Below are 20185 nucleotides of genomic sequence, written 5' to 3' on the forward strand. Positions count from 1 at the left end.
CCTGCAGGTAGACCCTAATCAGGGCCCTCTTTACTGCTCGTTGGGAGCAAAGGCCTCTCCCTGAATGGAGTCTCTGAAGGGGAAGGTGTTGCGGCAGCAAGCAGAAGGGAGGCAACGGGTGTTCTGACTTGCCACTTACTGCCAGCAGGGCCTGAGTGTCCCCTGAATACAGTGCCTGTGATACCCGAAGGCTTGGCCTAGAGCACAGACCAGTATGACATCTCTGGCTCAGGACCTTGACTAGAGGGCCAGGGGCCAGGGGAGGAAAGGAGGGAGCTATTTAAATAGTGGTTTGAATGTGGGAGAGACACAGGCCCTGCAGTATGGAAATGCCTTGGGCCCCAGTCTCTACCCCACCCCAGGGGGCTTGCTTCCAGAGGAATTGGTGTGGACTTGGGGGTGGGGTGTGATGCTACTGTAGAGTGGGCCTGCAAGACAATTCATTGCCCTGTGCTGCTATGGACGGGAAGCCCAGCAGCTTGGTGCTGGTCTCTGCTAAGGGAGGGCTAGGGACACCAAGAAAAATCAGCCACATGCTGCTCACACAGCTGAGTCCCCAGCATACCCACAGGTCCAAGCTACCAACAACTCTCCACCCACCCCCTCACCAGATCTGAGTCCCCAGTCCTGCTTGGCCTCACAAGGACAAGGAACCTGGACCCTCTGGACAGGCACTGAAGTCTGGGATGCCAGGACAGTACCAGACCCTTAAGAGCAGGAACCATATCTGGGAGGCCACATGTCCCAGCCCACACAGAGGATGCAGCTTTATTTCTGGAAGGGACCCTGAAGCAGGGCCTCGAGGGTCCTTGTCAGGCTGCTAACTAATGCTCATGGCACACACTAAAGGGGTTCTGTGGTGGCCAGGGCCTCCTGCAGTTGCTGTAGGAGGTCCTCTGGCCGCGGTGAAAACCTGCTCGTGTCCACTCTCTGGAAGTCGGGGTTGACCACCACAGATGCCAGCACCTCAGCAATCCGGCTGATGTCAAAGATGGTGTGCTGGGGGCCCAGCCCAGAGCCCTCACCACACTGCACTTCACCAGGGCCTATCTTCTTCACTAGGGGGAGCCTCCTTTCAGCAATGACCTTGAGGAAGTGGTAAAATTCTTCAAAATTAATTCCGGAGCAGGACTTCATGATGACCTGGAGCAGAGAGGAGAGGCCAGTGAGCTACTGCTCACCTGCAACTCCAGGCAAGTTTCTGCTGACTGTGGACAGAGTCCCAGCTGCCAAGGATCCCAAGCCATGGACTAGTCTTTGAGGATGGAGTCAGATACCTGGGGCCAGCCAGTAATGGATTGGTCTGAGCCCGTGATCTGCCTCAGCCCCAGACTGACCCTCTTACCAGCAGACCAGGTAGCCACCCCTCCCCCCACTGCAGCCCTGTCTCTGGTGAGGTCCCGCCAACCTCCCTCCCATGCCTTGGCTCCTCCCTGTCCCCAGTCTTGTCCGGGCCAAACACCCCACCTGGCAGTGGTGGTGCCAATCTGGCATGGTGTCCCTCCACTCGCTGACCTCCTGCTGCACAGCACACAGCTCCTGCTGCAGGAAACGCCACATGTTGGCCAGGTTACAGCCATTGATCCAGTTATGGTTGATGGAGATAGTGTCCTCCTGGAAGAGGCAGATTGCAGGCTGTCCTCACAAGCCCACAGGAGCAGTGTCCCCTCCCCCATCCTGAGGTCCTCCCAGCCCACCTCAGCTGAGAAAGGCTCTCCCTCCTATCTCCCAGTGGGTGTCAGCAGGTAAGAGGGAATCGAGTCTGGGACCATCCGAGTCCATAGCTAGTCCAGGGTGGGGCTCCCCAGGGGCCCTGGACAACCCTACTGTGTGCGGACTAGGAAAGTAATGTGGGAGGGAGGGAACCCTTAGCAGTGCTGTGTGGGGTCAACAAGCCTACACATGGGCCCAGCCTCACTATGGCCAGCCTTATTACACACCCAAGCTCTCCCAGAGGGACAACCTGCCAACTGTGGAGCCAGTAAGGACAGCACAGTCCTCTCTCCTCAGGAAGCATCAAGAAAAGTCCAAGAGCAGGCTGAGGGGCCCAGTCGAAAGGGGGTCAAGGCCAGCCTGGTAAAACCCCATGGCATGTCTCCGTGCCTGCCCGGACTACCTCTTGGCCACGTGGAGCAGGGTGTGCCCACCCTACCAGATTGTGGACTTGGTGGTGCCACCCGCTGGGCACAAACACCATCTCGCCTGCCTCCTGCGTGACCTCCAGCACCGGGTGCAGGTGGCTATCCAGGAATTCAGGGGCGGTCACATCGTAGGGTAGGCCACCGTGGCTATCCCGCAGGGCTTCTTCTTGCCCTGGTGGGAAGAAGAACCACTTTTTCCTCCCGCAGATGTTGACAGACCAGCTGTAGGAGCGGAAAATGTCGGCATGGAACGGCGACCTGTGGAAAGTCCCTGTTGGTGTCTCGTGGTCTGGGTGTGGGCTTTGGTTCTTCCATAGACTGGCTACACTCAGAGGCCCAAGGTCCCCAGCTCTCACACCTATCTGTGAGCCACAGGGGTGAGCCAGACCTTCCCCACTTCAGAATATTCCGCAGGAGGGACACCGGTTCTGAGCAGAGCCATGAAAGAAAGAAGTGGGCTTGGAAATGCCAGACCTGGCAGCTGACTCCATGGCCCGGCCAAGGGTAATCTCCCAGAGGCTCTGAGAGTGCAACATGGTTCAGGAGAGTGACCAGGGACAAGGTGCAGGGCAGTGGGTGGGAGCGGACACACGGTTACCAGGTGCCAGCGGGCCCCATGTAGATGAAACGGTAGTCGTCCACATCCAGGGTGTCCCAGTACTCGTTGAGCCAGTCAGACGAGAAGTACACAGGCAGGGTGAATAAGTCCTCGGCAGAGGAGTACCTTCAGAGAGCAAGCGGCATGAGGATGCTGCCATCTCCACGCTCCCAAACCCAATGGTCACTGATGAGGCCCCTGAGCTGCCTTCCAGGGCCAGCACCAACTGCCAGGCTGAGTGGGGCCACCTCAGACGACCCAGCCCTGGTCTGACCATCAGATTACCCTAGCTGAGCTTGCCCAAATACCTGAACCAGGGTGGTAAGTAGATGAGATGGCCGATGGGTGCTGTGACAGGGTTAGACAACCCATGGAGGTAGCAACCCATGAGCTCTGGGCCCTCCAGCACATGGTCCAGGATTTCAGACTGTTGGATTTTAGAGGTGGGTTCTAAATGCATCAGTGGAATGACACTGTTTTCTAAACTTGTGGGTTGCTTTGGTGTTTTCACCCACACCAGTGACCTTGACTCTGCTGAGTAGACACAAGGCCACAGGCCCTGGCACAAGGACTGCCATGAACACCAAGGTCCTTTTCACCCTCAGCCTCTCAAATCCTTACTCCACTGGTAGATCCCACAACCCAACCATGGGCTCTCAAACACAGGAGCATGTTAAACCAGCCCAAGGGAGAATGCCAGGCAGGCTCACACATCATGCTTGGTCAGAGGCCAGGAGAACCCAGTACCACCAAACCACTTGGAGTTCCCCCAACACCATGCCTTGTGCACTCAGACTCCTGCCCATTCACAAACCCTGCTCAGACAGTGCCTCCCGTGTCTGCCTAGCCCAGACCTGCTCTGCTCTTTTCATTTTACTGTTGCCAGAACACTCAGTCAAAACCTAATTTCAAACAAACAATAAAGTTTTTAGTACAAGTGTGCCCCATGCAATACTTGGGATATATTTACACCAAAAAACAACAAACAAACAAAGAAACAACCTCCCCCCGCCCCCCCCCTATTGCTTATCTGAAGCTCAAATCCACACTGCATAAGCATCAGGGCCTATGAGTGCCCCAAGGCCAGGGTCAGTGTCTGGTCACACCTTAAACACTGTCTACACAGAAAGTTCCATGCCCAATACAAAGAGCTGTGGCAGGAACACTGAGGACATGCTATGGGTGCTGTGGGTGGGGGCTGGCGCTGACATGTCTCGTGTACTCTGGCAGTGGTCTTAGAATCACATGGGCCTGAGTTCTAGTCTCATTTTACCTTTTTGAGCCTTAGTTTCCACATCAGCAAAACAAGAATTCAATTTGTGCACTCATTCATCCAACATTAATTAAACACCTTTGTGCCAGCAGAGGGGAGTCTGATAAGGAGGTTTCTGCTGGTGAAAAGCATGCCCCTGGGTGGGGGAAATGGGAACAAAACCAGAAGACCCCCTCAGAAAGTGGTCACAACAGTGAGAGTGAGATGTTTTCAGAGCAGCATCCTTTGAGCTCCCCAGGTGGAAGTGTGTAGGAGGGAGCAGACAAAGAAAGTCCTCTTCAGAGAGTTGGTGCTGCTCAGCAGTGATGAGATTTTAAGCAGTGGGCCACAGCTCTGCTGGAAAGAGCAGTTGGACCTGAGTGAGCCTAGCAGTGGGGTGCAGGGCTCCGCAGGCAGCCAGTCAGGAGACTGGCAGCATAACAGGCTGGACCCAGAGAAAGAGGGCTGGAAAGGGAGGCTGATTCCTGGGGGGCATCTGAGCAGAGGAAGGCAGGCTGGGTGCTGCCAGTTAGATGGAAGTGGAGCCTTCAGCTCTGAGCAAATGTGACAAAGATGTAATTCCCAGAGCCCACCTGCACCTCCACCAATCCCGCTTCTCCACAGCAGCCAACTGCGTGCACACCATGAGATGGCCACACTGTGCTGCAGAGCTGGATTTTTAAAAATACGGATTAAAATTCCTAACCAGAGAAAAGAGGAGATTCCCTGTGTGCAGCCAGGGCTCACTCAAGTCTGGAAAAAGCAGCGCCGTGGCCATTGCACCACACCTTTACCTGCACAGGTGCCAGTCTTTGAGGTAGAGACAGCCCCGCGGAGAGGAGTAGTCTCCCTGGATGAACTCTTTCCAGTAGCTGATGTAATCTTTGAGAGGCATGTGTTCTTTAGGGTTCGAGTTGTATTCCTGGACCCCGCAGTTTGCAACAGGCACAACTACATCTCCTGAAAAGGGAGGGTCAGGCACATACTTTTCTGAGTCCTCCAGCTTCTTCACTGTCTCTGATCCAGTCCACCCTCCAACTCACTGCTTATGCCGTCTCCGCATGAATTCCTTTGGGAACCCACTCATGCCTTCTCCCCAAACCCTCAGTGGCTACCCGCATTTGCGCCCCTGGTAGTATGACCTAAGGGAATTTGGCAGGATGAGAGTAAGAGGACTCCGCTCTAGTCCTGTGCTTGCGCTCGCCCTCAGTCCTTACCATAATTCTGCAGCAGATAATCGAAGTCGGGCTTCCCACTGGGTGTCACCCAGTGCTTCCTGCTGCCCCAGTCCTCAGTGAAGTCGCTGGAGAAAACACAGGGCACGTTGGGGAGCAGGTAACTCTTGAAGAAGTCTGTGTAGGAAAAGGAGTCGGGCTTCTCGATAAAGTCCACACGGTCCGGGGTCGGACAGACCTTGCTCAGGAGACGCCCCCGGAGGTCTCGGAAATGGCTCTCGGCGAACACGCGCGTCTCCCTGTCCATGCCAGGCCAGGCTCTGCATCCATAGGGTGCGGGGTTGCTGAGGGCGGAGGGGATGGCTCAGGAGGGAACAAAGGGTTCTATCCGGGGATGGAGAAGTTTCGGGCGGGGAGGATCGGGAGGGGAGGAGAGGGTCTACCGAGAGCTGAGGGGTTGGGGCGGGGGTAGGGGCTGGGGAGCTTCGGAGGACGGAGTGCCAGTGCCGCCGCCGGGAGAGGGCGGAAGCCGGCAGCCGGCCTCGGGCCTCCCACAGCCTTGCGTGTTAACCTGGGAGGTGAAAGGAAGTACTTCTTAAAGCTACTTCCGCACAGATGCCTCGGGTACCCGCGCTCTGGCGGGAAAGAAATCGCGAGGCACACACAAGCGCCAGACGCTGCCAAGAGGAACCAAGACGTCCCAGGCAGAGTTCCTGCCGGAACCGGTGCCGCAGAGCGCCGGGCCCTGAGCGCATGCGCACGACGCGGCGGCCCTCACCGGCGCAGGTACGGCGAGCGCTGGGGCAGCCCTCCAAACACCCAACCCAGCTCCGGGTCCACACAGCGCCTGAGATTTTCAAACGATGCCCACCCTGAGTCTCGTCATCTTCGCGCCTCAAGACTCAGGAACGCGTCGTCCCTAGTCTATATAGCAGTGAGGACCCTTCCTCTTTCCAGTGCCCCAGGGGCTGCGGTAGGTGGTGGGTTGCGGGCCGGGCTGAGAAACGGACAGAAGGGCCAAAGGTGGGGTACTGGCGGATAGTGAAGGACTAAGGGGATGATCGGGGACCTGGAGAGGACGGTGGGGGGCCTAAGGGGAATAAGAGGGCCTAGGGAGATTGTGGGAATCTAGAGGAGATAATGGGGGCCTATGGTGATGGTGGAAACCTGGAGGGAATAATGAAGGGCCTAGAGCAGTGGTCGGCAAACTCATTAGTCAACAGAGCCAAATATCAACAGTACAACGATTGAAATTTCTTTTGAGAGCCAAATTTTTTAAGCTTCTTCTAACGCCACTTCTTCAAAATAGACTTGCCCAGGCCGTGGTATTTTGTGGAAGAGCCACACTCAAGGGGCCAAAGAGCCGTATGTGGCTTGTGAGCCGCAGTTTGCCGACCACTGGCCTAGAGTAACCATGGGGACCTAGAGGGGATGATGGGAGCCTAGGGGGATGGCAGACCTGAAGTATGGGGGAGTGGGGGGGCTGGAGAGATAGCGGGGACTTAGAGGGGTTGGTAGGTGCCTGGAAGATGCTAGGAGGGATTGTGGAGGAATAGGAAGACCTGAAAAGAGGGTGTGGTGATCAACGATGGGGATTTGAGCTTGCATATACTGCAGGCCTACAATGGAGGGACATGAGTGGAAAGGTGGTGGGGGTGACATGTCACTTCTTAGCATATCGGAGAAATCTGTCCTACCCTCACAAACCTACCCACCTCAGCATGGAAAGAAAGAAACCAGACTCGTTACTGTGTGAATTTGTCAGATTGCATACGTGTATGTGGAGCGTCAGCAAGAGAGAATGGAGTTGGGCAGAACTTCACACATCTCCAACATAGTAAGGCAGAAGAAAAAGCAAATAAGACCTCTCTCTCATATCATTTCCTGGAGGGAAAGATGCATCTTTACTCCCTCTCTTCCTCCCCTCCTCCTCTCCTCCCCTCCTCCTCTCCTCCCCTCCCCTTCTTCCCCTCCACTTCCTCCTCCCCTTCCCCCTCCCCTCCTCGCCCACTTCCCCTCTCCTTCCCCTCCCCCTTCCCTCCTCTCCAGCTTCCTTCCCCCTCCCCTTCCCCCTCCCCCTCCCCCTCCCCTTTCACCCTCCCCCTTCCACCCCCTTCCCCTCCCTCTCCTCCATCCCCTCCACTTCCTCCTCCCCTTCCCCCTTCCTCTTCCTTTCTACTTTAAAAAGCAATGGAAAAAATGTCCTTGGGTGAGGATTAACAACAACAAAAAAGAACATGGGAGAAATGGGACTGGGGGTGGATATTGTGTGGCAAGTGGAGCAATGGGAGGTATTGTGTGATCTGTGTCCCATCTGCCTGTGTGTTTAAGGTGTGGCATTCTTCATTGGGCTGGTTAGTTTAGGGCAGAGAGTGAGAACACAAGGGGAAGGTTAAATGGAGAAAAAGAGTCACCCATAATCCCATCCAGAGAGGACCATGTTTTCCGTTTTGATGTAGAGTTATCATTCCAGATATGTGTTCATTCATTTATTCATTCCTTTGTATTCTCTCCCTCCCTGTACACTCACACAGTTGTGGATCTCGGGGGCAGAGGGGCAAAGTATTCATAAGTATACTAGTATAAAGATTTGGGAAATATGGGTCAAAGTTTGCCCCATGGGAGAAATGAAATTCAGTTGGGTATTGCCTGGGAGGAATCCAGCTCCTGAAGGTGTGTGGTTGAGAGTAAATTTCCTAAGAAAGGGGAGGCTTTGGGCCAGCAGGTCCACATGCTCCCTGGCGTTGTCCCTCAAGGTACGAGATGGGCCCTTTTTTGAGCGTTGGCTGTTCCAGGCATTTGTGTTTTATTTCCCCTAGCCCACACTATGACCTTCTGGCACGAGCAGTGTCACCACCACTGAGTCTCTAACAGAATCAGTGAGAGCAGGTCTGTGTCCCTCAAAGGCCACTAGACGGCAGCCTTGGCATCACCTGGAACTGGTGAGAAATGTACATGCTTGGGCCCCACTCAGACATACTGTGGTCACATCCTGGGGAGTCACATCCCGGGGGTGGGTACTTGCCTGTGACGCACCCCTCAGAAGGTCAGCGAGAAAACAGCAGGAGGGAGTTTTGTAGGAAATGCAGTGAGAATTACATAAAGTCCTATTTACTCTGAGGAGCTAGAAAGATGGGGCACGCCCTGTGAATACGCCATGCTGCTACAGTAAAACATCCAAATAGCACTTGGAACCTCCCAGGTTGAAAGTGGGTGCCTCTGAGGAGCAGGAGATGAAGGTAATGGAAAAGGCTGGCCATGGCACCTGGAGACACTGCCCCCACTGTTCTGACTCTAAGCCTTCTTGTGGTCAGGAGTTATTGGAAGGTGTGTAAAACGTTGCTGGTTCTGTTACTCTGGAAATTAACTAAAAATAGGTGTTTACTTGATACTTTTTCACTGTAGGCACAGTTCTGATGCAAGAGCTGAAAGAGATGTTATACTAAATGCCGTGTATCATAAGTGTGGTCCAGTAACCTAGAGCATCACTCTGCCGACATCCTTGGGGAGCCTTGCCATGACCTTCCCTTCCCATTTCAGTTCTATTTTCAGGGTCCATGCAAGTCTGTAAGTCTTTCGCTAGGAGATGTAGGTTCTAGATTACAGCGGGTGAGGACCAAGTAAGGACTCCAGAACTCAGCATATATTGGACCTGCATCAGCACATGAAGGAGGAAAGCAGTCCACAGTGGACAGTTGATGTTTCCACATGGCATGGGATTCACTCAGCAGATACTCCCTGGGTGCCTGGATGTGCTGGCACTGTGCACAAGGCACTCTCCGCATGATGTTTGCTTCTCCAGGACGCAGACCCAGTTGTCCCTCATGTGAGCACATTTATAGGCTCTTAGGAGTTGTGGTGAGTGCTGTGGTTGATGAGGGCTCCATGATGAGGCTCCATTTTGGTAGAGATGATGTCACTGGGGCAGAGGCCATTCAGTGTCCTGGAGCAGCAGGTTCAGGGTCGACCAGGGTTGTGAGCATGCTGCTGTGATGGAGGCCTGAGGTACTCTGCCCCCAACATTTGTCAGACATGGAAACACTGAAAACCATGGTGACACTGATGTCATAGTCATCCCCTAATTCTGAAAGTAGAGACCTTTTGCATTTTCCACAATCCAGCAGGTTGTGTGCATGGAAGGTATGTTGGTCATGACCGGCTGGGGCTTATGGCACCTGCGCCCTGTCCTGAGAGGTCAGTCCCACGTGGCCATGCTCTGCATTTTGTCTGTGCTTGTCTCAGAATACCCAGGTGAGTGCTCCTCTCATTAGGGAGAAAGGGCTGATGAAGATGCAGGTGCCTCAAGGGTCCCTCTGTCCTGCATGAGCCGTTGGCATAGAGCAGTGGTTGGCAAACTCATTAGTCAACAGAGCCAAATATCAACAGTACAACGATTGAAATTTCTTTGAGAGCCGAAAATCGACTTCTGCCCATGGGCCATGAAGTTTCAATCGCACTGTACGTGCGCGCCCGCACGTGGTATTTTGTGCAAGAGCCGCACTCAAGGGGCCAAAGAGCCGCATGTGGCTCATGAGCCGCAGTTTGCCGACCACTGGCATAGAGGAAAGGCAGGCCCAGCTACTCTTGCCCCTGCGATGAGCTTCTGCAAGGTCCAGTGTGTGTGGAGAGCTCACAGGTCAGGCCCCTCAAGAAGATACCACTGTCCTCTGTTCAGAGGTCAGGAGTCAGACAGCTGAGGAACTCCTTGCTGGCTTCCCAGTGACATAAGAGGGTGGACTTTCTGGCTCCTTCACAGAGTCTCCTGGGATGAGAGAGTGAGGCTGTTGTTGCCTGCATTTTTATTTTATTTCATCTTTTCCCTTTTTTTTTTTTTTCTTTTTAAATCGTTACTGTTGAGAGTATTACAGATGTCCCCATTTTTCTCCCCCATTGCCCACCGCCACCCCCAACCTGGTTCCTACCCCACCCCACCCCAGGCCTTTACCACCCTTCTGTCTGTGTTTTTGGTTAATCTCTTCCTGCCCCCTACCCCCTTCCCTCTGAGATTTGTCAGTCTGTTCGATGTTTTCATGACTCTGATTCTAATTTATTCACCAGTTTATTTTGTTCATTAGATTTCTTGATGGTTTATTTTGATTTTTAGATTTAATTTGTTGATAGATATGTATTTATTGCCATTTTATAGTTCATATTTTTTTATCTTCCTCCTCTTCCTCCTGCTCCTCCTCCTATTCTTCTTCAAGAATACCCTTCTGCATTTCATGTAATACTGGTTTGATGGTGATGAACTCCTTTAGCTTTTTCTTGTCTGTGAAGCTCTTTATCTGACCTACAATTCTAAATGATAGCTTTGCTGGGTAGGGTAATCTTGGTTGTAGGTCCTTGCTATTCATCACCTTGAATATTTCTTGCCACTCCCTTCTGGCCTGCAAAGTTTCTATTGAGAAATCAGCTGATAGTTGTATGGGTGCTCCCTTGTAGGTAACTCCCTTGCTGCTTTTTTTAAAAATACTTTTTTATTGTTTAAAATATTACATATATTAGTACATATATCTCCTTTTTTTCCCCCATTGACCTTCCCCCAGCCTCCCCTACTCCCTGTCGCATGCCCTCATCCCACCCCCCCAGTGTCTTGTGTCCATTGGTTTGCTTATATGCATGCATACAAGTCCTTTGGTTGATCTATTTCCATCCCTCCCCAACACTCCTCAGCGTTCCCGCTGTAATTTGATAGTCTGTTCGGTGCTTTACTGCCTCTATATCTATCTTTTTATTCATCAGGTTATAATGTTCTTTATTTTCCATAAATGAGTGAGATCATGTGGTATTTTTCTCTCATTGCCTGGCTTATTTCACTTAACATAATGCTCTCCAGGTCCATCCATGCTGCTGCAAATGGTAAGAATTCCTTCTTTTTTATAGCAGTGTAGTATTCCATTGTGTAGATGTACCGTAGTTTTTTAATCCACTCATCTGCTGATGGGCATTTAGGCTGTTTCCAAATCTTAGCTATGGTGAATTGTGCTGCTATGAACATAGGGGTGCATATATCCTTTCTAATTCGTGTTTCTAGTTTCTTGGGATATATTCCTAGAAGTGGGATCACTGGGTCAAATGGGAGTTCCATTTTTAGTTTTTTGAGGAGACTCCATACTGTTCTCCACAGTGGCTACACCAGTCTGCATTCCCACCAGTGGTGCACGAGGGTTCCTTTTTCTCCGCATCCTCACCAGCACTTGTGGTTTGTTGATTTGTTGATGGTTGCCATTCTGACAGGTGTGAGATGGTACTGCATTGTCGTTTTGATTTGCATCGCTCGGATAATTAGTGACTTTGAGCATGTTTTCATATGTCTCTTGGCCTTCCTTCTGTCTTCTTTTGAAAAGATTCTATTTAGGTCTATTGCCCATTTTTTTATTGGATCATTTATCTTCCTTTTATTAAGTTGTATAAGTTCCCTGTAGATGTTGGAGATTAAACCTTTATCAGTGATAACATTTGCAAATATGTTCTCCCATACTGTGGGCTTTCTTGTTATTTTGTTGATGGTTTCTTTTGCTGTGCAAAAGCTTTTTATTTTGATGTCCCATTTGTTTATTTTCTCTTTAGCTTCCATTGCCCTAGGAGCGGTATCGGTGAAGAAATTGCTTCAGCATATGTCTGAGATTTCTCTGCCTGTGGATTCCTCTAGTATTTTTATGGTTTCCTGTCTTATGTTAAAGTCCTTTATCCATTTTGAGTTAATTTTTGTGTGTGGTATAAGTTGGTGGTCTAGTTTCATTTTTTTGCATGTATCTATCCAATTTTCCCAACACCATTTATTGAAGAGACTGTCTTGACTCCATTGTATGTTCATGCCTCCTTTGTCAAATATTAATTGAGCATAGTGGTTTGGGTCGATATCTGGGTTCTCTATTCTATTCCATTGGTCTATATGTCTGTTCTTGTGCCAGTACCAGGCTGTTCTGAGAACAGTGGCTTTGTAATACAGCTTGAAATCTGGTATTGAGATCCCACCTACTTTGTTCTTCTTTCTCAGATTGCTGTGGCTATTCAGGGCCTTTTTTTTATTCCAGATGAATTTTTGGAGAGTTCTTTCTAGGTCTGTGAAATATGTTGTTGGTATTTTAATGGGGAGTGCATTGAATCTATAGATTGCTTTGGGTAGTATGGACATTTTGATGATGTTGATTCTACCAATCCATGAACATGGTATGTTCTTCCATCTGTTTATGTCTTCCTCTATCTCTTTTTTCAGTGTCCTGTAGTTTTCCGCGTATAGGTTTTTTACCTCCTTAGTTAAGTTTATTCCTAGGTATCTTAATTTTTTTGGTACGATGGTAAATGGGATTGCTTTTTTAGTCTCTCTTTCTGTAAGTTCACTATTGGTGTATAGAAATGCCATAGATTTCTTGGCGTTAATTTTGTATCCTGCTATATTGCTGAATTCATTTATTAAGTCTATTAGTTTTTTGATGGAGTCTTTCGGGTTTTTTATGTACAATATCATGTCATCTGCAAATAAGGACAACTTTACTTCTTCTTTTCCAATTTGGATGCCTTTTATTTCTTCTTCTTGTCTAATTGCAATGGCTAATATTTCCAGTACTATGTCAAACAGGAGTGGTGAGAGTGGGCATCCCTGTCTTGTTCCTGTTCTTAGGGAAATGGTTTTAGTTTTTGCCCATTGAGTATGATGTTACCTGTGGGTTTATCATATATGGCTTTTATTATGTTGAGGTATGATCCTTCTATTCCCACCTTGTTGAGAGTTTTTATCAAGAAAGGGTGTTGGATTTTGTCAAATGCTTTTTCTGCATCAATTGATATGACTAGTGATTTTTATCTCAATTTGTTTATGTGTTGTATTACGTTTATTGATTTGCTGATATTATACCATCCTGCATTTCTGGGATAAATCCTACTTGGTCATGGTGTATGATCTTTCTGATGTAGTGCTGGATCTGATTTGCTAGAATTTTGTTGAAGATTTTGGCATCTGTGTGCATGAGGGATATTGGCCTGTAATTCTCTTTCATTGTGTTGTCTCTTTTTTTTTTTAATATATTATATTGATTTTTTTTTTTTTTTACAGAGAGGAAGGGAGAGGGATAGAGCATTAGAAACATCGATGAGAGAGAAACATTGATCAGCTGCCTCCTGCACGCCCCCGACTGGGGATGTGCCCACAACCAAGGTACATGCCCTTGACCGGAATCGAACCCGGGACCCTTCAGTCTGCAGGCCGACACTCTATCCACTGAGCCACACCGGTTAGGGCTCATTGTGTTGTCTTTATCTGGTTTTGGTATTAGGGTGATGCTGGCTTCATAGAATGAGCTTGGAAGTGTTCCTTCCTCTTGAATTTTTTGGAATAGTCTGAGGAGGATAGGTTTAGTTCTTCCTTGAATGTTTGATAAAACTCCCCTGTGAAGCTGTCTGGCCCTGGGCTTTTGTTTGCTGGAAGCTTTTTGATGACTGCTTCAATTTCTTCCATAGTTATTGGCCTATTGAGATATTTAGATTCTTCCTGATTGAGTTTTGGAAGGTTATATTTTTCTAGAAATATGTCCATTTCCTCCAGGTTGTGAAGTTTGTTGGAATAGAGTTGTTCATAGTATTTTTTTTTTTTAATATATTTTATTGATATTTCGCAGAGAGGAAGGGAGAGGGATAGAAAGCTAGAAACATCGATGAGAGAGAAACATCGATCAGCTGCCTCCTGCACACCTCCCACTGGGGATGTGCCTGCAACCAAGGTACATGTCCTTGACCGGAATCGAACCCGGGACCTTTCAGTCCGCAGGCCGACGCTCTATCCACTGAGCCAAACCGGTTTCGGCAATGTTCATAGTATTTTTTAACAATCCTTTGTATTTTGGTGGGGTCTGTTGTTATTTCACCTCTTTCATTTCTGATTTTGTTTATTTGGGTCCTCTCTCTTTGCTTCTTGGTGAGCCTGGCTAGAGGTTCATCAATCTTGTTTATCCTTTCAAAGAACCAGCTCTTGGTTTTGATGATCTTTTGTATTGTTTTTTTTGGTTTCAATGTCGTTTATCTCCGCTCTGATCTTTATTATTTCCTTCCTTCTGTTTACACTGGGCTTTTTTTATTGCTCTCTTTCTAACTTTTTGAGTTGTAGGGTTAGGTAATTTGTTACCATTGTTTCTTGTTTTTTTACAGTAGGCTTGTAGAGCTATGAACTTCCCTCTCAAGACTGCTTTTGCTGTGTCCCACAGATTTTGGATTGTTGTGTTTTCATTGTCATTTGTTGCCATGATGTTTTTTATTTCTTCCTTGATCTCTCTGGTAACCCAGTCATTGTTTAATAGCATGCTGTTTAGTCTCCATGTGTTTCATTTTTTTGGATTGTTTTTATTGTAGTTGATGTCCAGTTTAAGCCACTGTGATCTGAGAAGATGCTTGATATTATTTCTATCTTCTTGAATTTGAAGAGACTTTGCCTATGACCCAACATATGGTCTATCTTTGAAAATGACCCATGTGCACTTGAGAAGAATGTATATTCTGTGGCTTTGGGGTGAAATGTTCTGAAGATGTCAATTAATTCCATCTGGTCTAGTGAGTCATTTAGGATTGATGTTTCTTTGCTGATTTTTTGCTTAGAGGATTTGTCCAATGGTGATAGTGGGGTATTAAAGTCTCCTACTATGATTGTATTGCTGTCAGTCTCTTCCTTGATATCCTCCAGGAGATTTTTTATGTATTTGAGTGTTCCTGTATTGGGTGCGTATATGTTTACCAGAGTTATTTCTTCTTGTTGGATTGTTCCCTTTAGTATTATGAAGTGACCTTCCTTATCTCTTGTTATGTCCTTCACTTTGAGATCTAATTTGTCAGATATAAGTATTGCTACCCCAGCTTTTTTTTCATTTCCATTCGCCTGAAAAACCTTTTTCCATCTCTTCTGTGTGCGTCTTTTTTTTCTGAGGTGGGTTTCTTGTAGAAAGCGGATATATGGGTCATGTTTTCTTATCCAATCCGTTACCCTATGTCTTTTGATTGGTGCATTTAATCCATTTACATTTAAAGTTATTATTGATAGGTGCTTATTTGTCGCCATTTTTATTCTTTACCCCTGTGTTCCTTCTTCGCTTCCTATTTCTTTTTTCGACAGCAGACCCTTTAGCATTTCTTGCATTGCTGGTTTGGTGGTAATAAATTCCCTTAGTCCTTTTTTGTCTGTGAAGCTCCTGATTTCACCTTCAGTTTTGATTGTTAGCCTTGCTGGGTACATTATTCTTGGATTCAGACCCTTCTTTTGCATGACTTTGTATATTTCATTCCATTCCCTTCTGGCCTGATGAGTTTCTGTTGAGAAATTGGTCACTAGTCTGATGGGGGTTTCTTTGTAGGTAACTTTCTGTCTCTCTGTGGCTGCTTTTAAGATTCTTACTTTGTCGTTGGTGTTTGCCAATTTAATTATAATGTGCCTTGGCGTCGGTCTTTTGGGGTTCATTTTGCTTGGGACTCTGCGAGCTTCTTGGGTTTGTGTGGGTTTTTTCTTCCCTATATCAGGGAAGTTTTCTGTCATTATTTCTTCAAACAGGTTTTCTATTCCTTGCTCAGTTTCCTCTCCTTTTGGAACCCCTGTTATGCGGATGTTGTTTTGTTTCGTGTTGTCCCAAAGTTCCCTTAGGCTCTCCTCCTACTTTTTAATTTTTTTTTTTCTAGAAGCTGCTCTACTTGCGTATTTTTTCCTATCTTGTCTTCTAGCTCACTGATGCGGTCCTCTGCTTCTTCTAGACTACTCTTGATACTTTCTATTGAGTTCTTTACAGTAGCGATGTCATTTTTAATTTCTTCTTGGTTCTTCTTCATTTCCTCTTGGTTCTTACTCATATTGTCGAATTTGTCTTCCATTCTTTTCAGCCACCTTATGACCATTCTCTGAATTATTTCTCTGACAGGTTGCTTGCCTCCATTTTGTTTACTTCCTTTTCTGGTGATGCCTGCTTTTCTTTCATATATGGGCTGTTTCTTTGTCTCCCCATGGTGTCTCTTCTCCGGATGTCTGGTTATGTAGTTCTCTCTCTCCTGCGTTGATTTAAAGGCACAATATACAACACAACCAGGTACATCGCACAAGGCACTGCACAGAAATGTATTTATGATATTAATAACCCAAATAAAGGTGACCACTAGAGAAAGGCAAATTAGAGGCTAGGAGAGAAAGAAAACAAAAAAGAAAGAAAGGATTGCAAAATGAAATTGGGAAAAGGAAAAAAAAAGTAAGAGCGAAAAGAAAGAGAATACGAAAGAAGAGGGGAACAAACTATATATATGGGGAGAAAACTCCAATAGAACAGCCACTAATCCCAACAAATGCCAGCAACAAGTACCTGGAGATGAATACAAACTACAAACAACAACTAATATCAAGCGAGGTGAGGGAAAACAGAAGCAAAAAACAAAACAAACTAACAAAAAGAATAAGCAAAACAATGTCAGAAGCAAGCATAAAAAATCAATATAATCAACAATCAAGCTAACAGCAGCAAAGGGACAGAGAGAAAAACAATTTTATGGATAGTGAAGACAGAGAAGAGAGAGGTGTGTATGGATTTGGAGCAGGGGATTGGAAATTAGGTATATAAGTAGGGTGAAATTTTAACGGGGTAAAAAGAAAGAATAGGGAAAATCTAAAGCAGGAAAACGGTAAGAGAAACAGGACAACAAAAGGGGAAAAGTTAGGAAGAGAGTGATGGCATAAAGGTAGAGTTGAGATAGAGTAGAATGATGCTAAAGGAAAGATGAAAATAGAATGTAGAACACTAATCTCAAAGTCAAATAAAGAGAAGAAATGATTCTTTTTTTAAAAAAAGGTAAAATAGTAGTAATAATACTGATTGAAAATAAAAATGTAATAATTAGAAAGGTAAAATCAAGTGAGGAAAAAAGAAAAAAATTAGTTTCTTAAGTAAAAGATATAAAAATAAAAATGTGCAGTAGTAAAGGTCATTCACTTCCTTTACTGTTCTGTTTGGCACACCTGCTTCCTAGTCAGGACTCTATTTCAGTTCCCTGCGTTCCACTGCTCCTCAGTGTTGTAAGCCAGTCCTGATTTTTAAGCAGGCAGTGTGTCTTAATTTCTTGTATTCTTTTATTTGTGTTTACACAAGAGTCAATTTGTGATTCAACCCTGGATGGCAGTGTTTCTGGATTGACTTTCGGGTCTGTAGGTCCTCTCTAGACAGTGCTTAGATCCTGCTTTCCCTGTGGCACTCAATACCGGTTTGTGGGAGTGTGTTGCCCCAGAGCTGGTTCTCTGATGGTTATTCACCGCTCTGATCTCCAGGTTCCAGAAAAACAGTTTTCCTCTGCAGTCTCTTAGGGTGTCCCCAATTGGATGATCCTATGTATTGGGCTTAGTAATCAGAAGCAAGGATTTAAAGAGGAAAAAGAAAAAACAAAACAAGACAAAAAAAATCACAAAAAAAGAGCCAGCGCAAGTGTGCGAACTCCGGGGCTGCACGCAAGTCCGTGCAGTCTTTTTTTCCCCCTTGGGTCTAAGCAGCCGGCAAACTTTTAAAATTTTTAGGCTGTCCTTTTGCGTCAGACCAAAATGGTTTGTTTTTTAGAGTTCCTTTCTGTTAGCAGCTCCGAGGACCCCTTTCCACATTCACGGATCACGCCAGCCCCAACAGCCATGGATTTTTCTAGGCACAGACTTCCCCCGGTCCTCCAGCTTCTGCAGTGCATGTGTTTCTCTCTCCTGCCGGGACCAGAGACCTCACTTATCCCAGGCAAAATCTGACCTTTTTGTGGTGGAGTGTAGAGCTCCTCTGAATTTGCGTGTTTGCGCCAATTGGGAACCAGTGTTCTGGGGTTTGCAGCTGTTCGTTGGGTGCCGTAGTTGTAGATTTTCAGGCTTCCAGTAATATCCACTTTCCCCTTCAAGATGGCGCGTTCTCTGCGTGCAAGCCGGTCGCTCCAGGAGGGAACCCAGCAGCAGTGGGGGCTGCCCGGTCAGTGGAGCCCTGTCCAGCTGTCCCCCACCGTCTCCTGTAGTATAGCTGTCCCTCAACTCACCAACAAACACTCACCGTGCGACCCTCAGCTGTTCTTTCTATCTGCTCCGGGACAAGGCTCGGGACATGTCTGTCTATTCTGCCGCCATTTTTTCCTCTCTCCCTTGCTGCTTTTAAGATTCTCTCTTTGCCTTTAACCCTTGGCATTTCAATCTGATGTGTCTTTGTGTGGGCCTCTCTGGGTTCCTCCTATTTGGGACTCTCTGCACTTCCTGGACGTGTAAGCCTATTTCTTTCACTAGGTAGGGAAAGTTTTCTGTCATTCTTTCTTCAAACAGGTTTTTAATGTCTTACTCTTTCTCTTCTACTTCTGGCACCCCCATAATGCAAATATTGGTATGTTTGAAGTTGTCCCAGAGGCTCCTGACACTGTCTTCATATTTTTAATTCATTTTTCTTTTTGCTCTTATGATTGGGTTGATTTTTGCTTCCTCATATTCCAAATCATTGATTTGATTCTCAGAATCCTTTCCTCTATTGTTGAATCCCTGTAAATTATTCTTTATTTCAGTAAGTGTATGCTTAATTTCTGATTGGTCCTTTTTCATGTTTTTGACATTCTCATTAAGATCCTTGAAAGTCTCACTAAGTCCTTTGAAGCTCTCTTCGAGTCCCTTGAAGCTCTCATTAAGATCCTTGAGTAACCTAGTGACCATTGTTTGGAACTCTGTATCCATTAGTTTGCTTCCAATTCTTTCATTTGTAATATGTTTCTTTGTCTCCGAATTTTGGCTGCTTTCCTGTGTTTATTTCTATGTATTAGGCAGAGCTGAAATGTCTCTTAGAATTCTTAGAGTGGCTTTGTGTATTAGGTGTCCTGTAGGGCCCAATGGCTCAGCCTCCCCAGTCACCTGAGCTGGGCACTCTAGGTACACCCTTGTGTAGACTGTGTGCACAGTCTTGTTGTAGTGGAGCTTTGATTGCTGTTGGGTCACTGGGAGGAGTTGACCTCCAGGCCAATTGGTTGTGAGGACCAGCTGTGACTACAGTGGAAGAGGTGCTGTGCAGGAGACACCCCTATGGAGCAGGACTTGCTTCAATGGGGCTTTGGTGCTCACTGAGTCAGCCCCTTGATTGCTTTTGGATGTGTAGAGTTGTAATCTGTTAGGGTCTGAAGCTATGCACTGGCTCTAGGTCCTCCAGAGATGTGCAAAGTCAGCCACTGCCTGGGGCTACCCAGCAGGAGCTACAGAGAGATCCACAGACATCTGCTATTTGTATTGGGTTTGGAAATGCCCAGATGAGGCCCAGCTGTGAAGCAAGGCAGACTTGTGCTAGTGCCGGGTCTTGGGCCTTTTATTGGGACACGCTAATGCCAGTTGCAGTTTGCTTGAGAGATTTTAGCAAAGTCTGAAGCCTGAGCCAGACAGGCCATTCATATGGAAAAGCTACTACAAACAGCCTGAGTGAGGCTGCAAATTGGTTAGGGTGGGGTCTTGGGGAATCACCAGGGTTCAGCGAAGTGTGAGTCACGCTGATGGAAACTCAGATATGGCTGCCAGCCATCTCTGCAATGGGGTGGACCCAGCACAGGAACAATGACCTCTGGAAGCACCCCCATCTGGGAGAAAGCCACCCCTGAGTTCCTGCCCCGATGCCAGACAATACAGTTCCTCCCCTTATGTGTTTGGGTCTCCCAAATCCTCCCTGCGCTGAAGCTCAGAGGGATCAACTCTAAGTAAGTTGTGTGCTGGCCCCTTAAAAGGAACACATGGTTCTCCTGCAGCCTCCGTCTCATTCAGCCTGAAGTTACTGAACTTCTCTTCCCAGCTCTGGAACCTGGGGCTGGAGTTCTGGTTGCAGCTGGGATCCCCTGCTTCTCACTGGTGGCCTTCGCAGAGATGATCTCCCACCAGATTAATAAAAGTCACACGTGGATGTCAGACCAGCCTGTTCCGTGTCTCTGCCCCTCTTACCAGTCTCGATGTGCTTTCTTCTTTACTTCTCTAGTTGTGGAACTTCCATTCAGCCAGCTTTCAGTCAGTTCTGAATGATGGTTGTTCTGT

General features: G+C 47.5%; 2 protein-coding genes across 6 annotated transcripts in view; one reads left to right on the forward strand and one right to left on the reverse strand.

Annotated features, from left to right (window-relative positions):
- Positions 1 to 711: 711 nt before the first annotated feature.
- On the reverse strand, positions 712 to 5761 carry JMJD4 (jumonji domain containing 4). 2 transcript variants are annotated; one of them, XM_080676147.1, is made up of 6 exons: positions 5209 to 5761; positions 4786 to 4951; positions 2740 to 2865; positions 2153 to 2399; positions 1468 to 1614; positions 712 to 1143 (listed from the first exon to the last, which is right to left on the reverse strand). In XM_080676147.1, the coding sequence occupies exons 1-6, from the start codon at positions 5471 to 5473 to the stop codon at positions 844 to 846; spliced, it is 1251 nt and encodes a 416-aa protein (XP_080532273.1). In that variant the 5' UTR covers positions 5474 to 5761; the 3' UTR covers positions 712 to 843. The 2 variants fall into 2 exon arrangements, with proteins under 2 accessions (XP_080532273.1, XP_080532274.1); XM_080676148.1 differs by having other exon boundaries at positions 2153 to 2363; positions 5209 to 5734.
- Positions 5762 to 5838: 77 nt separating this feature from the next.
- The window catches only part of SNAP47 (synaptosome associated protein 47), a 94716-nt gene continuing 80369 nt past the window's right edge, over positions 5839 to 20185 (forward strand). The window contains exon 1 of one of the 4 annotated variants that reach the window (XM_080677061.1): positions 5839 to 5952. The gene's annotated coding sequence lies outside the window, so the exon portion shown is untranslated. Of the gene's footprint in view, positions 6140 to 20185 lie in introns of all 4 variants that reach the window. The other 3 variants (XM_080677063.1, XM_080677062.1, XM_080677060.1) reach the window with 3 other exon arrangements.

This window comes from Plecotus auritus (assembly GCF_963455305.1).
Source record: "Plecotus auritus genome assembly, chromosome: 6".
Classification (NCBI taxonomy): domain Eukaryota; kingdom Metazoa; phylum Chordata; class Mammalia; order Chiroptera; family Vespertilionidae; genus Plecotus; species Plecotus auritus.